The 27,675-nt window shown below is 38.6% G+C and overlaps 1 protein-coding gene across 10 annotated transcripts in view; it reads right to left on the bottom strand.

Moving 5' to 3' along the window:
• The window catches only part of LOC116725013 (neurogenic locus notch homolog protein 1-like), a 247,010-nt gene extending 239,571 nt beyond the window's left edge, over positions 1 to 7,439 (bottom strand). For all 10 annotated transcript variants that reach the window (XM_032570849.1, XM_032570857.1, XM_032570850.1 and 7 more), the window contains exons 1-2: positions 7,197 to 7,439; positions 6,075 to 6,156 (exon numbers count right to left, since the gene is read on the bottom strand). In XM_032570849.1, coding sequence (XP_032426740.1) covers positions 6,075 to 6,156; positions 7,197 to 7,254 — 140 coding nt within the window. In that variant the 5' untranslated portion in view covers positions 7,255 to 7,439. The remainder of the gene's footprint in view (positions 1 to 6,074; positions 6,157 to 7,196) is intronic.
• Positions 7,440 to 27,675: the final 20,236 nt, after the last annotated feature.

The following is a 27,675-nucleotide window of genomic DNA, read 5'->3' as shown; positions in this document are numbered from 1 at the left end:
TGTTGACTTAGTGAGGTGAGACCAGTCGAGGGGGTTTAACAGTCCTTCGTGCACAAACAGAGAGTCCAGACAGTTGCAATTGTCAGACCACTGTAAAGGTATTTGAGGCTGCTTTGAGGTTTCCTGCTTCTTTTTTTGTGTTTCACTATCAAAACATCCTGGATACTCAGGAGAGAAGTTGACTGTTTTGGTGTAAGAATTCTCACTCAGCAGAATGCAGCAGACCTCCTTTAAAGCAGAATGTTTGCACTCCGGTTTTTGCATCAGCACACACCAAATAGCTGTAACAGATCCTCTTTGTCGTGAAGTCTCCCCATTCAGAGATAAAGATCCACCCACAGGCTGAACAGACTAGCAGCACACCACGGCAACAGGTCTCTCCCGGCGATGCAATGTTCCCTCAGGCCGGAGCAGATGCTTCCCCGACCTCTGACCCTAAGCACTTTTGTGAGTGTGGGACGGCCTCTTTGACTTCTCTCCCCTCTCTGCTCTTGTCCCACTGGGCCTGATCTGCCATCTGTCACTTCTGGGGGTGACTTTATCATACGACACAAGACCAGTCCAACTGTGCAGTGGAAAATGCCACTGCTGTGGAAAAAATCCACGAGGAGGTCGAGGGCAACATACAGTAAGCGTGGACGTGTGAACTTCCTGTACTTTCTCTCCTGCTGCTTATAAAATATATCTTCAATCCTCTCTCTAGCATTGAAGAGGCCCTGATGTTTTTTTTTTCTTTTTTTTAATGTAACTAATCATTAGCCAAGATCTGACCCCTGGGGTGCACATTTGTGTAAGACCAAGAAATTAATAACATGCTTTGGCTATAGAAACGTAGAAATTAACTGATTATGGAAAGCTTTGAATTCTTTTAACTGGAATATTTATTGCAAAATATTAAAACCAAAGGATGGGAAGCTGCATCATTAAGATTAGAGATATGACAAAAATGACATCATAAAACCTCAAATAGCCAGCTCATATCATTCTACCCAGCTGTGGTCGAGAGTGTAGAGACATACTGCAACTTAGCATGGGGCTTCAGCTGCAAAATTACAGACTAAAGTGCCTTGCATGTGACAGTGAGAGGAGCTGAGAAAGTGAGTGTCCCTACGCTATCTGCTTGGTTTTAGAGCCGCTACAGGAATAACAGCAAACTACAAATGGTACTTTTTAATGGCTTTCTTTCAACAGCGATTTTCTTGTTTTATTTAGTTACCTTTTTTTTAAATAACTCATTTAGAGAAGTGATACCTTATATGTAATAGGCAAACAAATTCTACATATCTTCGCTGCAAATAAAAAAAACATACTTACACAATTTAGTCGCTTAGCTAATGTTGTGTAAGTTCAGTGAACCTTGTTTTTCTGACAGCACATTATTGACTTGGCTGTACCCTTTCACCAACCTCTGATCTCGCAGTGAAATCAGTTAAAGCACCTGACTATTATCAGATGACTTCTAACCTACACAGCATTGTTCTGATTAAGATCAATCAGGCAGGTATATTACAGGTCAGTTCCACATCCTCAGCGCAGAACCGTTTCAACATGTCTTTATAGTCACTTTGCGTCTTTTAGTTAAAATATCAAATATCTGAGTGATGTACAGCACAGTCAGCCCCAGCCATAAACAAAATAAGCTGCAGCTTAGGACCACCGGGCCACCAGAGGGCCCCCTAGAGTACTTGAAAACAAGTTTAAAAAATCTGTTTTGTCCAAGTTGAACATTGGGTCATTTAAATTAAATTCTACATTTCATTTTGCATATTTCAAATGGGGATACTTAAAAATTACTGCTTTAGTAAAACTCTTACTTAATGACCAAAGTCAGTGAGGCATAGCATGTCAGCTGACAAATAAGCTGTGAATGCACATAATAACATTTAAATGCACAATGAGCAGGTGATCAAGCAGGGATCATTTAAAAATAAAGTTGTTCATTCTGTAGTGTTGGGTAATGAGTTTAACTTAAGGTGGCCCCTGACCCAGTCAAATTACATATAAGATTTTCCCAGCTCTGATGTAAGGGGAACAAAGAAATTCACTCTTGCTCAATCTACGTAGCAGTTCTCCTTTTACAATAGATGTGGGATGTCTAGAATCAGTAGACAACATGCAATTTAAAGCTTGTTACAAATGTCTCTTTGCTAAGCTGACTTAACTCTGCTTCAACTTGTGAGTAGTCTTCATAAGCTTAAATTAAAGAAAGCACACTTCTATTAATGCTATACAAATACATATTAATCTCAAAATGGTCATTAACAACTCAAAGTAAATCTTTAAAAGATCTTCCAGTAAACACAGAGAACTACTGATTAATAAGTAAAACATTCTCTGACACAATTGAAGCAAAACTTAAAGAAAATAAAGGAGTGACCAAGGACTTGCTCAAGGTTGAGTGTATTTTGGAGGTGTCATTTCTACTTCTGACAGCCTCAGCTGGCGAATGTGAGCTTTCAGAGCCCACTTGAATGAAATAGCTTCTTATCTATGTCTTCTGACAGCACCGCTTTGATTGCCCTGCTCTGAGGAAATCCAGAGCAGTCCATTTAAAAGCCACACCAACAATAAATATGGGAAACATTTTTTGTGTTAAATATTTCAGCGTAAGAGAGACTGATTCTTTCTCCACAGGGTACCCCAAACCCTTCATTTCATCTGGATTCGAGAGGTTCCTGGCATCCTGGGAATGGATCTGACCGAGGGAGTGGCAGGCTTGAAGCCTTAAACCCAATAAAAGCCCAACATCAGTCACCACATTTAACCCCGTCATGCACTCCCATGCTCCAAAGCTGAGCCTTCACAGAGACCTGCTTGGTAATCCTATAGGAGGACAAATGAAGAGCAGCATTCCTGGTGGAAGGGCATATCATTTCTTGAGCGGTGAGGGACTCATTCAAGGTGTTCTTAAGTGAGATGTGCTATCGTTGATATACAGCACCAGTCAAAGTTGCCTAAGTTCATCACACTAACCCCACACAGTCTGGATGTTATTTCCTGCTTTCAAATGTGTTTAAAGCATCAAAACAGTCTCGTCCTCCTAAGCAGCGCAAGTTACACAAGGGTGAGTTTTGGGGTCATAACCCTTTCAGCCTCTCCATGCCCCTGTTACTGTCCCACCAATGGAAACTAAATTTGAGTCACAGAACGCTGTGCCCTTCGTCTTGTGCTTTCACACAACCTACAGAGGCAGTCAACTACCAACCACCATGAGAAACAGGAAGCCCCAGGCCTTCCAATAACCTCTTGAATCTCAGAGTCACAACCTTGTGTTTCCCCTCACAGGCGTATGTTATAGCTGTTTCACCGCAGTTAAGTCACACCAAGCTGTTTGTTTTTGTGCTACATAGAGAACCATTGTTAGGTTTTAACCAAAAGCTGAACATTTTGTTTTTGTTTAGTTAAAAACCCAAGAAACTTGTTTGTCTAGCGACAATCATAATTTCTGCAAAAGAAAAAAGGAGGAACGACCCAGTCAGAAAGTGTAGAGTCTGACAGTGGTGGAATTCATGATTTGTTGTGGTTGAGTCACATGTTTATTTGCATCATATGACCCAGCCACGCCAAAAGAGTGTTATGGTTTCCATTTGTGACTATGGCATTGCCAAATGCCTAGAAAACGTCAGCATCTTTGTCGCACAGAGGCAGAAAACAAGAGTACTTACAAACAAAAGCTGAACATGATCTGAATCAGACACATAAATATACAACTAAGCACTAAGCCCAGTTTGGTTTAAGGAATGACACATGTCCACAAAAAGAGAGAGATGCTATTTTTACAACTTGGATGTGAGGAAAACATCCTTTTTTTGTGGCTTTCAGAGGTATTCACAGAACAGCTATATTTAGATCTAATAACACACAGCGGCACTCCATTTATGAGTTAGAAAACTTCTGAAGGAAATGAATTACTCTAGATTTTATTTAGGGATAACAGAATTTAGTCAACCTGGAGTTTAAGTTAAGCTGACTAAATTTAAATGCACACTATATGTTTGGAAACCTTGTGTTCTTTTCTTTCTCCTTTACTATTGGACACCTGTAAAAATAAAGGTAAAATAAAATAATCTTTGTTGGACTATCACTTAAAACCTCAGTGAATATAAATACAAAGAAGTTTGTGGATATTATGTGAGAAAGATTAAAAAAAGATTTAGCTCAACAATTTTAAAAACATTATATCTGACCATTTCCATTCTACTATCCACTATAAATCTTTCAACCGTGGGAATTGTGCTGGAGGAGGATTTAGATCTATCTCAGCACTCAAATCTGTGTCACACAGAGCAGCAAAAACCACAAAATGAAATGGGTGTCTTACGTGTGTGTGCGTTGGTGGAATAGGTGGCATGAGGTGTGAAGTCATTCTTAAACTTTTTTCTTCCATTTAACCCCTTTTGTCGGTAATGTTTGATTTCAATGTGTGGACACATCTCAGTTTCACTAACCACAGGTGGACTTTCCAACCAGGCCTTCCACACAGTATCTGGGTGAATCTGCCATCGCTGATGAGGCACCAGCGTTTGCGAGTGTGACTTGAAAACAATGACAACTGGAAACCCCTTTGGTCCGTCGATGCCACGCTCTCACCCATGATTCTTTAAGTGCATCCCAGGACTGGTTGCTGCTTGGCTTTGCCTGGGGATGGATGATTACTGAAAGCAGCCAGGAAAGAGAGAGTGCTGGTTGGTGAAGTGATGCCCTCATCCTGCCTGTTTTTAATTAGACCGAGCAGAGATGGTGGCCACAATAGGAGCTTTGTAGGGGTAGAGGGAGAGTGTCGGTGTGCCAGGGAGTGCACACGTGCGGAGGTCTATGTGTGTGTGTGTGGAGCGTGCAGATTAGATGTTGTGAATTGGTGGCCCCAGGCTAGCAGTGCAGGCTCTTCAATAGCTCCCTGTTGTCCCCACAGAGCAGAAAAGTGGCCGCCGTAACCACATGCCCAGAGGGCAAATCGGGCCACCTCTGAGCTTTTTTTCAAACGATGCCACTGCTGGGAATCACAATGGAAATAATTCTTTTTTTTTTTTTAAATGCACCTGTTCTGGCTACAAAAACTGCAAACTAACATCCCTCTTTGCTTGTTTGTCACATAAAATCACCAGGATCTAAACTTTGAGCTTTGACTGATTCAGTGACTGCAGAAGGAGTATGTAGTCATGTTAGGTGTCACATCAGCAAACTAATAACATCAGTCCACAGTAAACAAACAGATCCCAATCTGCCACTATGCTCCTCTTCCCACTTGTTTGCCCTTAAATTTCTGCACTTTATTCCAATTAATCTCACTCTCTTGACATCCAATCCAATTACATTTCACAGCCATCTGGCTTTCAAATGGAGATCACAAGCACTGAGCTGGGGGTGAGGGGGGGCTTTCGATTCAAAATGATGGAGACAAGCCTTTTTTTGGGAAGGTTGGGGGAGTGGGGAGCAGGAGTTTGGTGTGTGTTGAGGTGTCTGGGGTGGCTGTGGCATGATGGGAAGCCCCACTCAGATTAGTCACACAGCATTATTCTGACTGCGGGGACAATGGAGTGACGGGCGGCGGGCGAGCCCCAGCTGTCGCCCGTGAAAGAGCAGAACAACAAGATTTAGGGCTGGACGCGTCCTCTCACTCTGCTGCTGTGGGGGTCTTGCATTCATTAATGGGCTGCTGTGGAGGGGGGAGGAGAGTGGTGGACTGCTTTTGTCCTTCTCATTCTGAGCATTGTGGGTCTACGCTCTTTTGATTTCTTCACTTTTCCAAAGTTTTTCTCATTTTTGGAGAGAATGAGTGTGTGTAAGGGGCAGTGCAAAAAAAAAAGAAGAACTGGATGAGAAATACAGGAGTAGAGCAAAACTTCTGAGAAGGGCCTCTACGGTTGCTGGGCACAGCACCCATTCAAAGGCTGGAATGGAAAGGGGGGGAACCTGCAGCCCCCTTTCTTTCCAACTAAAATGCCCTTTCAAAGACCACACAAATTTAAAGAAATACATACACAACAATAATAGCTGCATGTAGATATGTTTTGGAGTGTAACATCTGGAACATCACTTTTTTCTCTCTCTCTAGGAGTTTTCCCATCACTTACTTGCACTCTCCATTTCCATTTGAGGTGGCTTCACATCTTCCTCCATTTAGGCACGTCTCAGTAGGCAGGGAGCATTTTAAACCTGTAAAGTGCATAAAAAAATTAAATCTGAGGCTTAAAGTAAATTCTAAATGCACAAAATCCATAAAAATTAAACTTTATAAACATCTAAAATCACATTTTTGCTTAAAATCTCAAGTCACACTTGCGTTCCCTTATATATTTGAATTATCACGAGAGTGTCCTTGGGGGATGCTTTGGGGGAGCCTGCCGGGGACACCGGTGAGGCCAGAGGAGCGCGTGGTGAGTGGTGCGTGGCTTTTGGGAGGGGCCGAGGTGGAGGATTGGGGGGGGGGCAGTATTTGTGGGGGGCACGCTTTTTTTTGCGGGAGGAGGAGGAAGAGCGCGCGGCAGCTGCGGGGCTCAGATGCGCAACAAAAGAAATCAGAGTCCAGCACGAGCCATAAAACACTCTCCCCCGGCATTGTTTACCAGCAGACGGGATAACAGTGGACCCCCCCTCAGCAACCCCCACCACCCGGCACTCACAACACTCTCCCACACTTGCAGACAAAAGGTGCACCCCTTCTGCCCCCATCAGCCTCGTAGCTCCTTTAGCGTCTACCACAGCCCCCCCTCCCCCAACACCAGCACACGCACCAACTTCTATCGTCTCTCATGTGGTTTATAACCAACTCTCAGACCTAATCAAACAGGTGTTAAGTTTTATTGGAACAGTCGAATTAAAATATATTAAGAAGTTATGATGTGGCTGAATTAAACATCATAAAACTAATTCGGCACCAATCTTTCCGGTGCACACAAACTTAATTGCTCTGATTCGTTGAAGAAGACGGGGAAAGTCAGCAGCGACCACAGCGCAGTCTGCAGCAGCTTGCACAGAACCTTTTCCCACGCTTAATAAAATTATTATAGCAAGGTAATAATTCTCATTATTCGACATGCAATAATCTAACAGTCTCATTTCCTGAATATAATAAACAGAAAAGCCTTATTTGGCAACTTGTAACAAAGTCCAAGTTATTAATCATTTTGTAACTTTCTCAGAGTCTCTCTGCTGAATCTAAACAGGTGATACCACTTTAATTTTTTAAAGCTTACCTTCTGAGAAGACGATTGCTGGAATTAGAAATGTCAGTTTCACTAAGAAACGATACATTCCTCCTCTTCAGCTTCACAAACGTGCAGGAGTCCCGCGTTGGGTTCGCATAGATCCGCAGTATGGGGCTCCAGATGTTGCGTCAAAATGAATATCCTTAGTTTGACACGGAAAGGTTAATCCCAAGAGGTAGAGTGAAAGTCTTCACCACAGCTCAGATCATAGGTGTTAACCGGCTGTACTCCGAGTTCTCAATGAAATCTACGAGCAACTTCACAAGTTCCTCTTACTCCTCCTCCTCCGCCCCTTCTAAATTCTCCTCCTACTCCTCGCCCAGTGGCCAAATCAGAGTTGCTCCCTCCCCTCCACATGCTCCAGGAAACATGTCCCTCTGTGTACACAAACTGTTAATAATAGAAAGTTGTGTAAAATGATAACTTTATGTTTATGAAGCACTTAGAGGCATCTATAGAGGACTTTATTTTTATCTAGTCATATATTGCAACCCCGATTTGCATTATTGGGATTTGATGAGACAAGGTCAACTCAAGGGGCACAAAGTTGTTTTTCCACTTTCACGCAATTGCGGATGTGGAAGAAAAAACATGCAACCGTCTTTCTCAAAATTGTTTACAAAATTAATCTGAAAAGTGTAGCGTGCTTTTGTCCTAAGCAATCAAACAGAGCCACAATGCAACGTTTAGTTTAAAGCATTTTATAAATGGCCCAGTCAAAGTCCAAACCAAGATGCGAGGTGGCATTGGGAATGTGTGGAGAGCAAGAGTTAATTTGCAAAGAAGAATAGTCAGATTTCTCTCATTAGATATGCAAAAGGTTTAAAACAGACTGCAAAATGCATGGATGTTTTCTGTTTGTAAAGTGACAAATTTTTAAAGAAAAAAGTAAACATAGTGCATTCTACATAACAAACTAAAATATATCCACATCAAATCTGACAATATTCTTGCTTTTGCTTACATTACTTGTATATTTTGAAATTTAGTGATTTTACTTGGTTAAAACTGGCCATATGTACCTTTCTGTCAGCTTTGTTTAACAAACGACACAGATCATCTTGAAGGCGAGTCTGTTGTTTGTAATCTTAAATGAGGCTGGTTTACCATAGTGTTTATCAGACTTTCAGACTTTTCAGACATGAAGGCAGGAAATGTAATATATTCTATAATATGCAACAAAAACTGCAAAACAAGATTTCAAATGTATTTTCTCATGCTTTTATCTCCAGCGGAGGTAATTGCTGAGAAGGACAAAAAGAAAAGAACTTTAGTTGACTCAGATCAATGTTGTCAGAGTTCAAACAAAGATCAAATGCATTACGTCAGTTCATAAATTGCCATACTGACTCAGACTGGTTTCATTTCTCTGCTTCATAATGCAGAAGATAAAAACAGGAAGCGACTTTCCACACTACCGCTGTTTCTGATTTGATGCTGTAACATCTGAGGCATTTGAAGATCAAAACATCCTGGTACCATTGATTGTAGGATATAAAATTCCCAACCAGAAGTGAAACAGCAAGAAATGCAATATATAGAAGATCTATTTTTGCTGACTAAGCTAAATACATTATGTTTGTGGTTTTTAATTATTTCACATTAGAGTTAACAATGTCTGCATCCACCTAATAGGAGCAAGCAAATCAGTCTTGCATTTGGTTTGCTTGCATAATGACATACATCAGCTTTCATTCATCCAATGGACAGTAAATTTCACTCATAAATTTAATTACATTCTTAAATTTAATTTAAAAAATCACGACAAAAAAAATGTCTGTGTTTTCATGCGTTGTTGATGGCAACATCTTTTGTGACCTAAGACAGTGTGCATGTGACATATTGGTCACCAGAGCTATATATGTTTTAAATCCTCACTCTTACTGTATATTTCTATATATAGCACTGTCTATGTGGTGTGTTTTTCTTATATCTAATCCTTTACAAGTTAAAGTAGAAAAAATACAGAAAAAGGTCAAATCATGGTGTTCTGAGTGAGAATGAGCATCTTTAAGTCTAAAATATTTGTGACAGGTCAAAATAATGTACAGACCCTGAAAACTTGCAATGATTTAAAAACTTATATTGTGAAAATCCTATTTAGGAACTGAGAACCAACTCACTTGTCAAGTCACAAATCACCTTGAAAAAGGATTTATGAAACTTTTTCATTATGTCATGTTATAACCACAAACTTCAATGAACTCCATTGAGATTTCATGTCGACATACAGTATAAGGCTTTATAGTGATGAGGAGGGAAAAGGATACAAAAGGTTTTCAAAAAGCTTTAATGATAAGTCAGACATTTGTATTCAGTCTCTTGAGTCAATACTTTCTAAATGCATATTTTGCTGTAACTACACCTGCTCTGTTTCTGTTATATCTTTACCAGCTTTGCACATTAATTCATTTTTGCCTATTTTTCTTTACAAATATCTAGAGTTTCGCCATATATGGTGAACGCACTGACTATTTTTGAGTTCTTTCTAAAGTTGATCCAAAATTGCAATAATAAATAGGACGATTCTGACAACTTCGACAATAAGTTATTTTATTTTTCTTATAAAGTGAAGGTTACTTTCTGAAGGAGAGTTTATATGCATTTCTTCTTCTGTTTGTCTTTGGTTTGTAAAAACCTGAAGTCCAAAACCACGAAAATGTCTTTGCATTAAAAACAATTACACATTCCAGCCTCAGAGTTTCAGTTTCAACATAATTGTGTACACACATCTTTTAATTCTTTTTTTTAAACTAAGCATTTAATCACTTGTATGGCTTCTAGGGCATGTGTCTTTCTGCGCAGCATGCTGTTTCAGTGTAGTTTCAGTGTTCTCACGGCAATATATATTACTTTCCTGACAGTTGAGAATACATGCCTGAGCGAGATTGTTATTATTCCTTCTTTTTTTTCCCTTCCCCGAGGGCAAGTGAAACTGTCATTTGGAGAAACTGCAAGTTTCACCACCCCAAGGCAGAGATTATTTTGTTATGAAGTCCACGCATATGTCTGTCCCTCTGTTGGTGTGTCTGCCGCATGGACCAGTGCCAAATCAGACGAATCTCTTGAGGTGCACAAGCTGTGGGAAACCGTGGAAAAGAAGAAAAAGAGAGCACACTTGAGTAATTAGCAACGTGCCTATTGCACAACAGCAAAGTAAATTCTACTATTGAGGGAATTTGTTGAAGGGGATGGAAAAAAATAAAAAGAAAGATGTGCACGGGCATGCTGGAAAGCACCTGACCCACCGTGGGAAATGTCAGATCTAACAGGCACACGCTCAGCTCAGCTCATGGCAAACTGTTAACACTTGCCCTGCTGCACCTTCTCTCCACATCCCAAGGTGTGGTTCAGTCCTCGGAGTCAGAAAGTGTGGATTTTTGAAAAACAGAACACTTTCTTATCTGCCGTGAAGTCTGAGCTTCTGTTTTTTGCTTCATTCTGCCCTCCTCTGGCTTGAGAGGCTTTCCTATAACATATAACGTATGATATAGTATATGTTTAAGAAAACACTTAAAAATTGATTCCCACAGTTGGAGAGGGGAAGACCCAAAGCTAAAAAAACAAAAACAAAAAAAAACTCTATCAAGGCTTAATTTAGAAACCCGTTTAAGAGGTCGACATAGGGTACAAATAAACAGAGTTATTTATTAGAGCTTTAAATTGAATGGACCTGCCCTCCTCAGCCTGAACTCTGGCTGGTCAGAACTGTAGCTTCTGACCTGGAGCACGATGTTGTTCCTTCTCTTCAGAATCTCTTCCTTCCTTCTTTGGAAGCTGGGACGGCACGAGGCCAGAGGTGGCGATAAAGAAAGTTGCTTTCTTTGACAAACCCAACATGATGTCATTCTGATATCAGGCCGGGTGGTGAAATTCCTGCTTCCCTACCAAAACAGTTGTGGCATTGTCTCAAATAACCACAGTGATAGTTTATTCAGGCATGACGGCTTTGAATTATTCTAACAATTTGTGCTGATGATGTCTCACCCAAAAACCTATCTTTTTTTTTTTTTTTTTTAAGAATGCATATTTAAACCGTTCTTGGGAATTAGATAGAAATCAGAAGCAAATAATGATGGTCAATATTCAATCCAATTAATAATATTAGAGTTTATCACTTTGGCCCAGAATTTGATACAGTATCTACTTAAAAATAAACCCTCTGGACTCTTTAGGCACAAGATAGTGGTAGTTTGATTACCTCTTGCCTTCAGGTCAGTTTTCATTCAGCTACAGAATCTATACTCAGGAAGGTGTAAGTCACATTACTCAGCAATTTTGATCCACATTGACATGATAGCATCATGCAGCTTCACATCCTCAATGGAAATACTACAGCTGTTTTGCTTAACTGGGATTTGGTGACTTTGATGGCCTTTGGATTGCAGGGAACTTGCATGTTCAAGAAACCAGTTTAGGACCCAACAATATGGTGGCTAAAATCGAGATTTATAGGACCAGGTTTTTAATTTGTTAGTCTCCAAATTTAAGGAGCTTATGACTATTGTAGCTGCAGCTACTTCTTCTTAGCTGACCGGAGTGGCAACCATTGTGGTTTTCTGCTGCTGTAGCCCAATGCTGTAAGGTTCATCATGTTGGGAGTTGGTGAATAGTTTGGTGGTTATACTACTCTTGTCTTTCTATCCTCTAAATAATCCAAACAGATCAAGAGTTTTTAAAATACTCAAACCCACACCTCCGACACCACCATGCTAAGTTCACATGTTCTGTTTGCATGTTGGGAAGTCTTCATCACCGTCTCTGCAAGCCTAAATGCATAGATTTTTCTGCAATGTGATAAACCTATTTGTTGATCTGGTTAAACAGAAAAGAAAAAAGTAACTGAGCAGGTTTACCTAAAACGTGGCCTGTGAGTGTATCACAGTGTGAATATGACTTAAGGCAAGAAGATTGGAGGTTCAAATCCAGTAATGTTGCATATTGTCCCTGCAGGCATGTAGCTTTTTTTCAGGTAGTGTTCCCACTGCTTAAAAATTTGCATTATGAGTTAATATGCCCTTAGGTGTGGATTTGTGTGTGTGGTTGTGTGTCTCTGTGTTGCCCTGGCAATCCTTTCAGGCTGTACCCGCCTCTCATCCATTCAATGCTGGAGTTAGGCACCCACCCTATGCATCCACAAGCTTGGATTAAACAATTTCTCAGAACAGACTGTGTCAAATGTTGGACAGTTAAGCTTGATGAATAAAGGACAGAAAAAAAAGAGATAAATCTTATAGGGATTTAAAATTGCACCACTCTGATCCAATTTCATAGAGCAATGAATTATTATTATTTTTTGCTACAAAAGCTGCTTCAACATCAATTTTGGATGTTGAAAGTGTTGTCTTGTGTTTTGGAGTAATTGAGGTATTCCTGTTTGACTTCCACAATGGATCCCTTACCGTAAATAAATATGAACAAAACAGTAATTAAACATTTACTACACAAAAAATAAGGATAGCTATTAAATCAAGACTACCAAAGCTCCAGAATTTTATTTTATTTTTTTATTTTGCTTGAATGATTCAAGAAACTTTAACACAATAAGTAGCACAATATTATTGTTTCATTGAAAGTCCACAGCAATTAGTTGAGATGTGGTTAAAAACACACAAACAGTTATTGGATATTATCTCTTAATTACAATGCTTAATCAATTTATTTTACAATTAGTAGAGGACTAAAACTGAAATGCTATTTTATGTAACTCTTAAAGATAGATGACCTACAAGTAAGTTTTCTCTCTTTAGAACGGTTAATTTAAGAGTTCAATTAACTTTCTTTTATCTAAAATTGCAGCTTTTAGAAACACTATGCCATCTGAAATTTGTATCTAACCCTGTTTGATTCAAATATTTAAAGAAGGCACACAATGTCTGTTGTTTTGAGAAAAACATGTTGGTAACACCACACACACACACACACACACACACACCCCATGCTATGGAGCCTCTTCTTGTTTCTTTGTTTTCCCAGATTCTGGCGTGACCTCAGGTGTCATCACCTTCATCAAACAACCTTCACAGCAGTTTCCAGACGAGCCCCTCATATGTAGATACCCATGCTAATGTAAAACATGTCCAGACTCTTACAGCTGAGAGCAGAGGCACAGATCAAGCACACGTCTGACTCCCAGAGGCAGCTTGGTGAGAAAATGTGCAAATCGTTCTATTCACATTATAACAACAAATTTGGAGCCCCCTTATCACTTGTAAAATATACTAATTAATTGTGTATACACTTGTCACATCATTATCAGATCTGAAATATTCACATAAATATTGTTTAACAATATTTTGAAAAGTGCCGTGGAGAGTTTTCCAAACGGTATGGCAGGATGAATCTGTATTTACAAGTGCTTTGCAAAAGTATTCATGCCTCCTAGATGTGCTCATATTTGTTACAATATTAAAATTGTAACAAATTTACAATATTAATGTGTTTTATTGTGTTTTTAGGAGGTAGCTCAACACAAAGTGTTGCATGAACATACAGTAAATTGAAGTGGAAATGAAACAGTTTCTAACTTATTGGGGGGGGGGAAGAATCAGAACAGTGTTTAGTGCACTCGTTTTCAACCAACTTTACTTTGAAAGCAGTGCAAATAATTGAATTCAGTATTCAACTACAGAGCTGGAGTGAAAGGATCCAGGAAGATATCAATTTAAGACCCAATAGAAATGGAGAATACCTGTGTGTAAATTAATTTCTGTATAAATATAGCAGGTCCATAGTCTTATGTGTTTGTCGGAGTAGTAGAGCATTGCTCAACATATCATCCAAAAATGGAAAAAGTGTTGCATAAACCCCAATCGACAAAATATGTTGTCCATAAGTCAGAGGAGCTGCAGTAAACTACTGCTCAGGTGGGAGAATGTGTTAATAGTACAACTTTCACACTCCACAAATCTTCCATTTATAGGTAAATGAAAAAAAGAAAGCCATTATTAAGAGGGAAAACTCTGTCATCCTATGTTTACTGCACACGTGCAAACATAGGAGCTCATGCCAGATAAGACCAAAATTTTACTTTTTGATTTTGTATATGTAAAACTCTGTGTATTCGGGAAAACAAACACTGCACATCACACTCAACATATTAACCCTACTGTGAATCATAGTGGTGGCAGCATCATGCTGAAGGGTTGTACTTATTCAGCTGTGACAGAAAATCTGGTGACAATGGATGGATCTAAACCAGGGGTCTCAAACTCCAGTCCTCGAGGGCCGCAGTCCTGCAACCTTTAGATGTGCACCTGCTGCACCACACCTGAATAGAATAATTAGGTCCTTAGCAAGGCTCTGGAGAACTGATCTTCACAAGGAGGAGGTCATTAAGCCATTTCATTCCAGTGTTTTGTACCTGTGGCACATCTAAAAACTGTAGGACAGCGGCCCTCTAGGACTGGAGTTTGAGACCCCTGATTTAAACACACAGCAATACTGGAGGAAAAGAAAACTGCAGGGGGTTGCAAAAGACTAGACTTTTGCAACCCCGGCTCCAGCTTCCAGCAGGATAACGACCCTAAAAATACCACCAGAGCTACAACGAGCCACTCTCACTCATAAATATGTGTTTAACATCTTCTGCTGTCATTGAAGCGTAAGATGTTTGAAGAAAGTTGTCACTCAGTGGAACTGAATACAAATCCATGTCATTATTTCTAGATTTTTGTTTGTAAAAAAAACAAGCTTCCCTTCACTTCCTAGTTATGCATTGATTTGTGTTGGCCTATCATCTAAAACCACAGCGAAATACAGTAAAGTGTATTCACTGTGGCATGGCTCATTGCCACAGTCATGCCATGTGACTGTGGCATGATTCATTGTGAAGTAGTTCACACTTTAGCAAAGTACTGTATTTACATAATTCTTGAAGGAAATGAATGGCAGGAAGGTGCCGGTGTGGTGGCTCCATGCGGATAAGGCATACATACATACATAAGTGGGTCTTGTTTTGTTGTTTTGGGGTCCTTCCCCCCTCCTTTACAGTCCAAAGTGAGAATAGTGCAGGAAGGGGGCCCTAATTCACAGCTGGGTGACCAAAATGACAGCTATCACTTAAAATCAGTTAAACTAAAAAATAAATCAAACATTAAAGCTTAAAAAGCAACTTATTTTTTTCTGAAGTGGCAAACAATCTTTACCAGGCTCAGACCTTAAACAGCTCCTCACAGTGTGGCAACACAAATAAACATGAGCCTAAATAAAGAAATCACCTGTATCAACAAATCCCCAAACTAAGCATGCATTAGATTTACTGCCCCACTAAGCAGACATTTATAACTGTTAATAAGGGGCATTGCTTTGGCAGAAGCCTGGAGCAGTGCAGCAGGCCAGGCAGTCGGTCTTTACAGGCCCACTGATCCAAAGCTTAATTGCTGCCCAAACAGACTGAGGTTGCACAGTTTGAAATCTAAACTCTGCTGAGGGGTTTCCAGAAAAGGCAGAACATCTCATATTTATAATCATCCGTCTGCCTCTCCAGTCTATCTCCCAATTATACTCCAATGCTCTTTTAGTGACTCTGTTAGGGTGCATCTTCTAGGAACAAAGTGCTGAATCACTGACAAAGCGATATCCCCCACTCTCATTTTCTCTTCCATGAATCAATACATTTCAATAAGGTATTTGTTCAGTGGGGAGGCTTTCAGATGAGATTTAGTTCCAGAGTTGGAGGTAATAGCTTTGCGACTGTGGAAATTAAATATAAACGCTAGAAAAAGTGATACTCAAATGGGGACCAGGACGATAGGAAGCTATGAAGTTGTGAACTCTCGCACATGGAGCTGCAGGCACCTCTAATCTTATGATTTTCTTATAAGATTAGCTTAGAAGAGATATAGATTGTCTGATTAATGTGAGAGAAAACAGAAAGACATATGTGGCACAATCAGCAAGATACAAACAAAGCCTGTGGATATGCAGGAAGTAAATCAAGTTGACTGGTCTTCACACCAGTTACTTATTGTACTATTCAATCCATTCTCATTCCTGATAAATACTGTATATATACATCTCTGGATAAGCATATATATGGCAAAAGGAATATAAAATAAAATCTTATATTAGAAATATAAGAAAAATCAGGTCTTCAATTTACTTTAATTTTATCTGGGCAAAAAGTACTTTTACAAGAAGCTTTGCTTACCAAAATTTATCCAGTCACAATTATATATGAATACTCATTTGAAAGGGGAATGGGCAAAGATTCCTATGCCTATCTAGTTTAATCTTGTAACATTCAATAGAAAAATGCTTTCCTGTCTTGATGCAAAGCAGACTTCTGCTTTGCATCAAGACAGCTAAGTCTTGACCAATTCCACATTCATTACAAGTCCATCTTTGCAAAGTGAATGTTAAGACGTCCCGTGTTTATGTTTTGTAATTCACAAAGTAAGAAGTCCAAGTCAAAACCATTGGTATATATAGGTATATATACTGTATATAAGACATGCAAGTCCTGAGTCCTGAGTCTTAAATCTTTACTGCCAATATTAGTTACAATACATAAATGATAAGTTGTGAATTTGCTGTCAAATATTCTGATTTATGTAGAGATCTTTAATTTGTAAATACCACAAACAAAATAGGAATTTAGGTATTTGGTGTGCAAAGTAGCTGAATTATACATCAATGTAACCACTAGATGGCAGTGAAGAGCTACTAATGTGATCCTTGATATGTGTAACAAATGCATCAGCAGGCATTGGTAGTGTACAGTAAACATATCATATTGATTGTTTAGAGGTTTGAACCAAGTTCATGAAATTGATTTACATGGAGTTACAATTTAAATAGCCCTCCATCACACTAATTAGAAAACATATATATATATTGAAGGCTGCACAGTGGCGCAGTAGGTAGAACTGTTGCCTTGCAGTAAAAAGGTCCTTGGTTCGATTCCCGGCATGTTCTCCCTGTGCATGCATGGATTCTCTCCGGGTACTCCGGCTTCCAAAAACATGACTGTTAGGTTAATTGGCAACCTGTCCAGGTTGTACCCCACCTCTCACCCGAAACATTCGCTGGATAGGCACCAGCACCCCTCTTGACCCCATCAGGGATAAGGGTGTACAGAAAATGGATGGATATATATTGAATCATTTACTCTTATATCATAAATACTGTAAATATCTGCAAATACTGCAAATCTCTGGATAAGCACATTAATGATCTGTCAATACTAATAGTACTAAAACTAAATTGCTTTCGATTTTATTTCAAATCAGCTAGCTTTATGTAAAGATGGATACAAGATTAACGTTTAATTTCTAAGTCTTACCAATACTATTTATATTTATTTTCATCACTACAACACAGTTGTTATTTATTTCAGGTAGTTCTCACTTTGCCATCTGTCCAAGTTTTATGTACTGTCAGAGGATGTCACTGAGGAAGAAATGGGTATGTAAAGTTTTCAGTGCTTCCGTTATACTCACAGAATTTCAACCACTTGTTAAAATATTACTCAAACCTTTAAACACTTCTTAAAGCAGCAATAAAAAAAATTTACCAGACCCAACAGTAACATTTATAATGTTTCTAATTTACAAGCCTGCTTTGTCCTTTAAAGAGTCAGTGAACAGCCAACAACCTAAAGTGCATGTTTTTACAATCTGAGAGGAAGAGATACTATTTGGAGGAAAAACCATTTAAGCTTTCAGAGAACACATAAACTCCACACAGAAAAACCCACAATGAAATCCAAGATGAAAATCTTCCTGAGAGCCCGACTTTAACCATTTATTGCCAATTAGCACAGTGCCCCTTGTGCCAATGTGTTCACTGAGACAATCATGATATGTAAAATCATTTGTAGATGACCAGTTCCTCTATTTTTGGACTACACCTCATACATCACTTGACAGTAGTGAAAGACGGAAATATTTACCTTGGAGCTCTGATTATGATCCATACCCAAGGGGAGAGTGGGCAGGATGTGTGTATGCAGCCAAGTGACAAGACATGCCTCGGTGATTATGATTGAAAGAGTTATGGGCACCACATGATTGTGGTTACTGGACAACCTCAGGAATTTGTTCTGTGGCCTTATGAGTGTGCATGTGTACGCCAAACAGGGGAGACACAGGGGGACTCAGATGCTGGGATTTCCACTTGCCCCCCACCAATTCCACGTTCATTACAAATCCGTCTTTACAAAGTGAATGTTAAGACGTTCCAAATTAACCCTGAGAGTGTCAGAAGCAGCCTCAGCTGTCTGCGGTATCACTTTCCATCCAAACGGTATGGATGTATGTCGGACAACTGTCACCCTGACCTTGCTTCTCTACGCCACTTTCAGAGCGACCCAGACTTTGAGACAGGGTGGGACGAGATTACCAACATTCACAATCTCCCCTGTCTGTCTAGAACGTTCGGCCATCTGCCAGGCATAGATATGAAGTGATGATGAGGTAGCTGATAGCCTGACTTGACTTTCATTTTAGGATTTCAGCATCTTTCCTCAAACTGGTTTATATTTAAGATGATTCTTAAGTGTGCTGTGTTTATTTGTATAAGAGGGTGGCTCTATTGCACATCACCTTGAATTAAAGCTGAAAGGGCAAAGTCGGGCTGAAATTTCCTCCTCACTAACTAGCCTATTGGTTTTCTACTTCTGATTGGCTACTAAATGTCAGAGAGATAGGTCACATGCCTTCTTAATTTCTGTCTTAAGGTACATCTTGTTCTCTTCATTAATCTTTGCCATCTTCTTCCTGGTTCCTAAATAATAGTAGGTGTTTTGACAAGACTGTTTAGTGTACTTTAGGTCCAGACATTGTCTCTGTACGGATGACCTGAAAACATAGCTTGTCTGCAGTTAAGTGTGTGTCATTTTACAGATTCAAATACATAATATGTTTTACATAATATTTTAAAATCATGACATCTGCTACCATATATCGGAACACCACAATAACTCTTATTTTAGTAAAGTCTTTCTAGCAAATCACTATTTGCTATGAACGTGATTTTGTTAGCTCTGGGCCAATTTACTCTTTGTATCCCAATCATATACCAGTGGGTTGCCATTTCCTACTCTCCTTTTGTACCCATGGAAAATTCTGCATGTATGCATTGCATAAGACTATATTTATGCTTCTGCACTTTTATTAATTATAAAAGTAATTTATTGCAAAATTTCTCATATTTTATGTAAATGTATTTATTTTTTGAATATATATTTTTGTTAATTATTTTCTAAAATCTTGGTATTATACAGTATTTTAATTTATTCTGGGTAGGCCGATACTTTAATTAGGAAAGATTGTGATTCTTGATTAAACTAATTTAATTCATGCTGGCATGTAAATATTATTTACTGTCATAAACACATTTCACTATAATAAACAATGAGTAGAATGAGTAGATGATTAGTTTTATTTATAAGTTGTCAAAGTGGGTATAAAATGTCCACTTGGTGTGTAGGAATTGACAAATGTGATCATGAAACATCCTATAGTAAGAAAATGACCAAAATTAGAAACATTTGAATTGTTGATGAAAAAAAATAATACCACCACTCTTCCTTTTCTGATTAAATAATTGTAAGCAATTTCTTTGTGTCCAGAATATCAAAAGCTTGCTCTTTTGTATCTATGTTTGAGACTTTTATTTTGACACTTGAAAGAAAGTAGTTCTTGTGATATCTTGCTATGTTGACAAAATCTTTAATAAAGACATCTTGTTGGGCTTGGTTAGAAAAAACATTTGAGAAGATTCCAAAGAAACCTAAAAGGAGGAGGTCACAGTGTTATTTCAGATTGATCAAATTAAATGACGCATGGGATTTTAGCCTTTTAATGATAATATACATAATTTCTCATCTATCTAACTACCAAAACAACTCTAACTGCCCAATTCCCAATAGTTATTGGATAAGAAATAAAAGTAGGTACAGACAAATTGGTGACACATTATATGTCACATTGAGTTATTTGTGAGTCATAATGTATCTCTGTAGATATAATCATTAAATTGTAAGACACAGTAAACAGAGGCTGATAAAGTGAAATATTACTTTTGCCTTCGTTGATCACATTTGTCTGGGCAAATCATTAACACGATGCCTTAATCCTCCTAATGAAAAACATAACACTAGTTTTTAAACAGACAACAGTCTGTACATGTCCAATTCAGTATATTTAAAGGTGGGATATGGAATTTGCTATTCCAAGTTCAAGATACTTTATCTGTAAACTGTGAGTAGCTACCATCAGGGAGCAATCAATTAAAGCTAAAACTGGGTCTCTCCTGTTAAACCGGCATCTGATACCCGGTCAAGGCTACTGGTTTCAACCAAGGCCAAGCAGGAGAGAGGCCCGCGTCCTCTGGGGGATGCCAGAGGGTGTGTGAAGCTGTGGCCTGCGTGCTGTCGGCCAGCCGCTCGAGAGGGAGGCACATGGTGCCAACAGCTGCCACGGTGAAATGCTAACCCCGCTAAATGCTCAGTCCAGTAAACAACGCTGGACCGAACACATGCCAACAGGGGAGCCTGGGCAAGGAAGGGGAGAAGAGGGTAAATGGAGCGACCCAGCTGACGCCGTGGAGAAAGGGGAATTGACCCCTATGAAATAGATTATTAAAGTGTGGTGGTCACCATTCTGGGGGGCCAGTGCAACACATGACAGTAAGGGAAACTCAAAACCGTTGTACGCAAATTGAGCATGGTGTAGGCCACAAGCCACAGACAGGAAGCCCAGATTCAGGAGACATATCTATTGGATGTAAACAGACACGGACCCCAGTACATGCATGAAATACCGATGACAGATGCCTTTATTTTTCCTGTCATATCCAAAACTACCATCTGGTAGTTCTTTTATATCAATTCTGGCTCCTCAGTTAAGCTACTGTGGTAAAATTTTATACTCTAACAGCGAAACCCCCTATTTAGGTTTATTTTCCTTTTAAATTGAGAAGTGAAGAGGTTCATTTTAAAGCCTGTTGCAACCATTGGAGCTGGTGCAGGTTCCCATGCTCCCAAACCCCCTAGGGATTGTCAGGAACAGATGTGACGTCTGCACTATCCTGCTCTCAGTCTCTCAGTCTCTCCCTCTGTTGCTTGTAAAACAATCTATCTTCCACTTGTAAAAACATTGCTCTCCCTTGCAATTGTTCTTTCACATCACTCTCACTTTAATGCACACTAAAACAAGATTATCCCTAATTGTGTGCTGCGAAAATTACATCCAATCTTAGCTGATCGCTAAACTTGATACAGGACCGTTATTGTAATCAAATAAGTGCTCTGCAAGCTGTCATTTTTGCTCGACGTGGTTGTTCAAAAATGCTCACATAGGAATAGTTGAAATACAGTCTTTTGCAGAGTCAGACTTCAGTCTTTGAGCATTTTAAATCTAGGTTAAATCTTGGCTTTGAGTTTCTCTTTGACTTTATAAACTTTGTTCTTGGGCATTCAACCTTCTTCACCTTATGCCATATGCTCACCGGCCAGAGCAAAAAAATGTCCCCACCTGCTGGTGTTTCCAGGTGGCCCACAGTGAGGTATTTTTGCTGATGCATCGTGTCTTCTCCTCTTTTCCATCACACATTTAACACCAATGGCTATCAATTTCTTTATAACGAGCACCACATTGAGAAGTACAAAATATAAGTACCAGATGCAATTGTGCATCCAAAAGTTGAACTTTTCAGCATGTTTTTCTGTGTTTTATAGAACATAAAACTTTACAGAAATGTCTTGTAAACTCAGATTCCAAGGCTAGGAAAATTGCTTTTAGCATTTTACCCAACAGATTTGCCTTACATAAGTAACTTAGTGATAGTTGAAGTTAAAAGTATTATAATTTCTGAAAATGTGTATTAAATCAGTTTCAAATATAGCATTATGCAAACTTCTTCAATTGCTGATACGTTTTTTGAACTTGTTAAATGTAGAAGATTGTTACTAACTTGTATTGTTATTGATAGTTAGTCCGTTCATTGAGCATGTAAATTAGCAGAACCCACAGCTTTTTTGGGTTTTGAACCGGAACAAGGTCGAATTTCATTATAAGTTGTTTCAAGACCCGAGTTCTTAACATGAAAAATGTTAGAAGCAACACAAAGTATTTGCCTAAAACAAACCATACTGTTCGACTTTTTTATCAAACCATTCAGCACATTTTACTAGCAAAGAGACTTGTATGTAACCATTTATTAAACGTGGCAAAACAAAACAAAACTTTAAAACCCCCAACATTTCTGTTTTTCTTTCTGTTTTTGCTGACAATAGACCAGTGTTTCTCAATTCTGGTCCACAGGGATCACTACATGTTTTAGGTGTTTCCCTTCTGTCTGACACCTGACTTGAACAAATGGGTGATTAACAGGCTTCTGCAGCACCTGGTGGGTTTATAGAAGGTCATGCAATCATCTGAATCAGGTGTTCTGCAACAGAGACACCTAAAATATGCAGGGCAGTGATTTCTTAGGAACAGAATGGAGAAACATTCGTACAGACTGAATGTTTTTCTATACCAAGACAAAAGAGAAAATGAAAGACTAAATTCATGTTTTTGTGAAATACTTTGAAATCACATTTCTTGTGCATTTGTGCTATATCAATCATTTAAATTGAAACAGATTTGAAAGTCCTATTTTGAAGATTGTGTGACAAATGGGCCTCTGTATCACATCATATGCACTGTGTGCTTCCAAGAAACAGGAAATCCTGGATCAACAATTACGAAGTTGTAAGATATCCACCAGACACTGGTGTCCTCAAGGACCCATTGATTTGTATGTGTTTTGAGGGTGGCAAAAGTTACGTATCAATTAAATAAGTTATGTTCTAGGGCGTTTATAACTGTACCAGTGATTTATTTATTTAGGCTATTGTTAAAAATAAATCTTTTTAAGTAAGGGCTTCTATCCTCATCCCTTCGCCCTTCTGTCTCCCTCCCACGATATGTGGTAAATATTTTTGTTTGAGATTAGGTGATTGCAATAAAAGAAGGAATTATTTCACCTATAGCATAATGTCAATAACTGGGTAGCATGCTGGACAGTTTTAAAACAACTTGAGGGGTCTCATAAGCAGGTCCTAATGATTTATTATGAGGGGAAGTGAGAGATCGCCTGATAGTAAGTGCTCTACTATGATCCCAATCTTCTCCTCCTGTATTGTGAAACCATGCCCACACCTGCCCAAGCAATCTTTCAATCACTCTATTACTTACAGCCTGTAGGTATGTGTGAGTGCTTATATTGTTATCTTAAGGTGGAGCAGTTTGAGATCCACTTCCAATGGGCTGTTTGGATTCAGAGTTTGGTTTTACAGTTATGGATCGACTTTGGGTTAATCTTTGCCCATCATAATGATTGAGGGCAGGAGAGATAGTTGAGGCTTATATTTATCTTTAAACATGAAACAGACATGAAGATAAAGACAAAAATAAATTTGTTCACTGTAAATACATGTTTTTCTCTTCTTTGATCATTGAAAAATATTCTCTGTTCTTGGTTTCTATCTCAGCCATCACACACCTGCCAAACAGGAGAGCTTATACAACAAACATACGTGCCTCTGCATGGTTGAACTCTTTCTCTCCATTATCTCAAGACTCTGTGCCATTAGCAAACCACATTGCTTGGGCTCATATCATGAGTTTAGACAGTGGTTAACCAAACAATAACCAGGCGCCTGGCTTTCTCGCAGGAATGACCTTAATGAAGGGGTAGACGGAGTCTCAGAGGACAGAAACTGCCATTGTCCCCATTGTCCCTATCGCTGTGCACCCACAGGAGGCAGATGAGCAGATAATGCTGATCAGGGATGTAGCAACAAAGAGATGTGGTCTTCAAACAACACACACTTTCCTGTTTAAATATGAAAATAATCACATATAATAGCGGTAAATGAAATTTAAATGATAGCAGTAAGACAAAAATGTTAACATCTTTCCTTAACAGGAATTATGCATTTCTAATAATTTCATATAAACTTTCACTGAGCCTACTGTTTTATGGTACTCGAAGTATGTCAGCATGGGATTAAAGCAATGATGAAACCGTTAGCTGTGTGTCCGTTGTTGAGCCAGGGAAGACGAAAGATGAAATGAGAAGCAATGTGCTTTGTGGTTGTGGTGTGCAGCTTTTAGTGGAGCTGCACATGTTGTTTACTGTGGCGGCTCTGTATGTGAGAAACAGAGAGAGGACACACTGTAATATGAAACCCAACGAGAAACGAAACGTGCCAGCACTACATCCTGAGTTGTGTGGTCAGACTTTATATATTTGGCAGAGTGTGACATTTGTTCTCATGGTAAGATGTGGTTTTAAGCAGGGCATTTATTTATATGTACTCTTTATCACCAAATTATTGTTTAATTTACCAGAGTCAATCATCGGTGTTGTTTTATGCATTATAAATTTCATCCAAAGTATTTTCTATTGTTGTTGCATTTTGAAAATTACAGAAAAGAGAATTTTATGTCTATATATGAATAGACAATAAAAATCCAATAGTATTATGAGAAGATGCGATTTTATTCGAGCCAATCGTTTGAATGAGTATGCCTAACTACCTTTAACTGGTACCTACCTCCATCAGTCGCTTGCAGGATATCCTGGACAGGTTGCCGGTCCATTGCAGGCCAAAAGTGAGATACATGATGACTGTGCACATGTGTAAACTGAAAGGGAATTTAGACAAACCAAGAGACTTGACATTCATATATTTGGATTTGAGGGGTAGCCAGATTACCAGGAGAGAACTCATTAATGCACAGGGAGAACATGCAAATTGATTGCAGAAAGAACCCAAGCTGGAAGGCAGGAATGCGAACCACTGTGCATTGTATTTAATTGTACATTAAATGAACCATGAATTATCCTAACTTGCTTTATTTTATTCAATAATATGATGCAATTTTACACAATTTCATCTTATTACACTTCATAAATTACTTATCATGCGTTTTCTCATCTCATGGAGACAATATGCTTTATTTGAATGCAATTTGACTCCATCAGCAGAAATTTCACCTTACCAGAGGTTTCTGATTACTCAACACGCTTCTCCTGCACCATTTGGACAAGCCAGGGGGGGTTCAGATGCAAACCAGCAGTTTCTGTTCCAACCTGCCCCATGGCTTACTGTCTCCAGACACACTCAGTTGGGAGGGCAGGTTTCGGTTGACAAGTCTGAGCGAAAGTAGTTGTGTGAACAAGACAAAGTTGTATTTGTATCATGAGGGTTTGCGCTCTGCAGCAGCAGCATTTGCTTAGTTTCGTTGATTTTGTTTGTTCCATGTTCCAGTTCCTTGGAAACAGGGGATTTAAAGATTCATATAGTTTCAGCATATCACTTAACGATACCTTACTTGATGTGCAGCCTATCAAAACAACCTATTAAAATATTTAGATAAAAGCCACAATTTAAACAGATATCAGCAGAAGATCCACAAGTGCATTAATATTGTAAAAATATTTTTCATTTTTATTAATTTCCTCAAGATGTTTTAAATTAAATTATGGTTTTATTTTCCGCACTGTTTTTTTTATTATTATTATTCTATCATGAGCAACATTTTGTTTAGTTGCTTTTTTTGTAAAATATGCTTTATAAAGAATCTTGGCTTATTCTTTGCAACCTTAATATTGAAAAGAATTGAATGCAAATAATGTAAGAATTATAATGAATAATTATTATATATGGATGAAATATCAATTTATTTGTGAATATTTTGCGCAACTTACCTGGCTCTTCAACTAAAATGTGACAACCTAAAATCTTACTGAGCATGCTTCTCGCCCACTACTTCATATCCAGCCAGTTTTAGCTCAAAGTATCAATGCATCACAAAATATAATGTTTTGGGGATTTTTCTTGACTCCATGCAAATAAGCTACCATGACAACGAGGCTCTAAACTAAAACGGAAAGTAAACGTTACCAAAAGTTCAGGATTGTTCAGGTTCTAAATGCCATAAGTGGGCCTTTTACGCCCCCTACTGGGTAAATGTGGTGTCTACACTGATGTGCTGTTCAGAAAGCACTTGCATTTCAGGCACATTACAATAAATTAGAGTGTCATTTAAAGTTTACTTTACTTCAGTAATTAAACTCAAAAAGAGAAAGTTAAATTTCATTCATTTATTACAGAAACTGTGAAATATTTCAGTCATTTATTGCATTAAATTTGACAATTATCGCTTCTAACTAATAGAAACTGAAACTTCACTTTCTCAGAAAACTAAAACACAAATTAGTCAATCAATAAATCAAATTTTATTTGTATAGCACATTTCAGCAGCAATGTGAAATCTGCTATACACACTTTGAATGTTTCAAAGTGCTTTCCATCATAACAAACACAAAAACACAAAGTCATGCAACATAGAATCAACAATCAAAACATTGCATTAAGTCAAGTGCCATTGTTAAATTCGTAATTGATTACATTTCAAATACAATCCTAAACAGGTGGGTTTTTAGTCGAGATTTAAAGGAAGTCAGTGTTTCAGCTGTTTTACAGTTTTCTGGAAGTTTGTTCCAGATTTGTGGTGCATAGAAGCTGAAAGCTACTTCTCCTCGTTTGGTTCTGGTTCTGGGGATGCAGAGCAGAACCAGAACCAGCAGATCTGAGGGGTCTGGAAGGTTAACATCAATATAAAAGATATGTTTATTGCACAAATGCCGCATCATTTGAAAGTGTGCCCATGTAATGTATATAGTACTCATCAACTGAAATTTTATCAGGACAATTTTGCATGGAGGTGATCAGCCTGTTGAAATGCTGAAACCCAGGTTTGTAATGGTGGCCTTTGGTTATTCACAGAAAGGTCTAGTATTTTTGATATTCATCTTTAAAAACCTGTATAGATTCTCTTTTGGGTTCAGGTCAGGTGAATTTGTTTAAATTATATCACACATTGACCCATGTATTAGTACTTTTGACTATAAACCCCCAACAGAGGGGAAGTGTAAAGTGCTCTAAAGCTTCCTTGTATATAACATAACCAGTTTTGGACCTGATGAAACACGATCTGATGACATGGCTCCAAAATCATCACTGTCATTGAAAACTTTCAGCAATTTGAAGCTGTGCCACCTCATTTGTCCTCAAGACTATGGAACTTTGATTTCCAAATAAAATGCAAAACTTACTTTAACCTTAGTTGAGGAGTTTGCACCACTGATAAGTAGTTTACTTAATTTTCTCCTCAGCCCAAGCAAGACACTTCTCACATTGCTGCTGGTTCAGGATTGGCTTAAGATAAGGAACCTGACAGCTGTAGCCCATGTCATAGATATGTGTGTGGTAGCCCTTAACGTCCTAACATTAGCTGCAAATCAAGTCTTGTCTCCCCAAAAATTGTACATAGTTTTTGCTTCATAACCTCCCCCCTCCCCCCAAAGACTGTGCATCCTTTTCTACCATACTTTTTCCTTCCACCTAACTTTCTATTCATATGTTTGGAGACAACACTCATAATTTCTTTTATATATTATTTAT

This window comes from Xiphophorus hellerii, chromosome 8 (assembly GCF_003331165.1).
Source record: "Xiphophorus hellerii strain 12219 chromosome 8, Xiphophorus_hellerii-4.1, whole genome shotgun sequence".
In the NCBI taxonomy this organism is placed as follows: Eukaryota; Metazoa; Chordata; class Actinopteri; order Cyprinodontiformes; family Poeciliidae; genus Xiphophorus; species Xiphophorus hellerii.
This window is presented reverse-complemented; position numbering and strand designations above follow the sequence as displayed.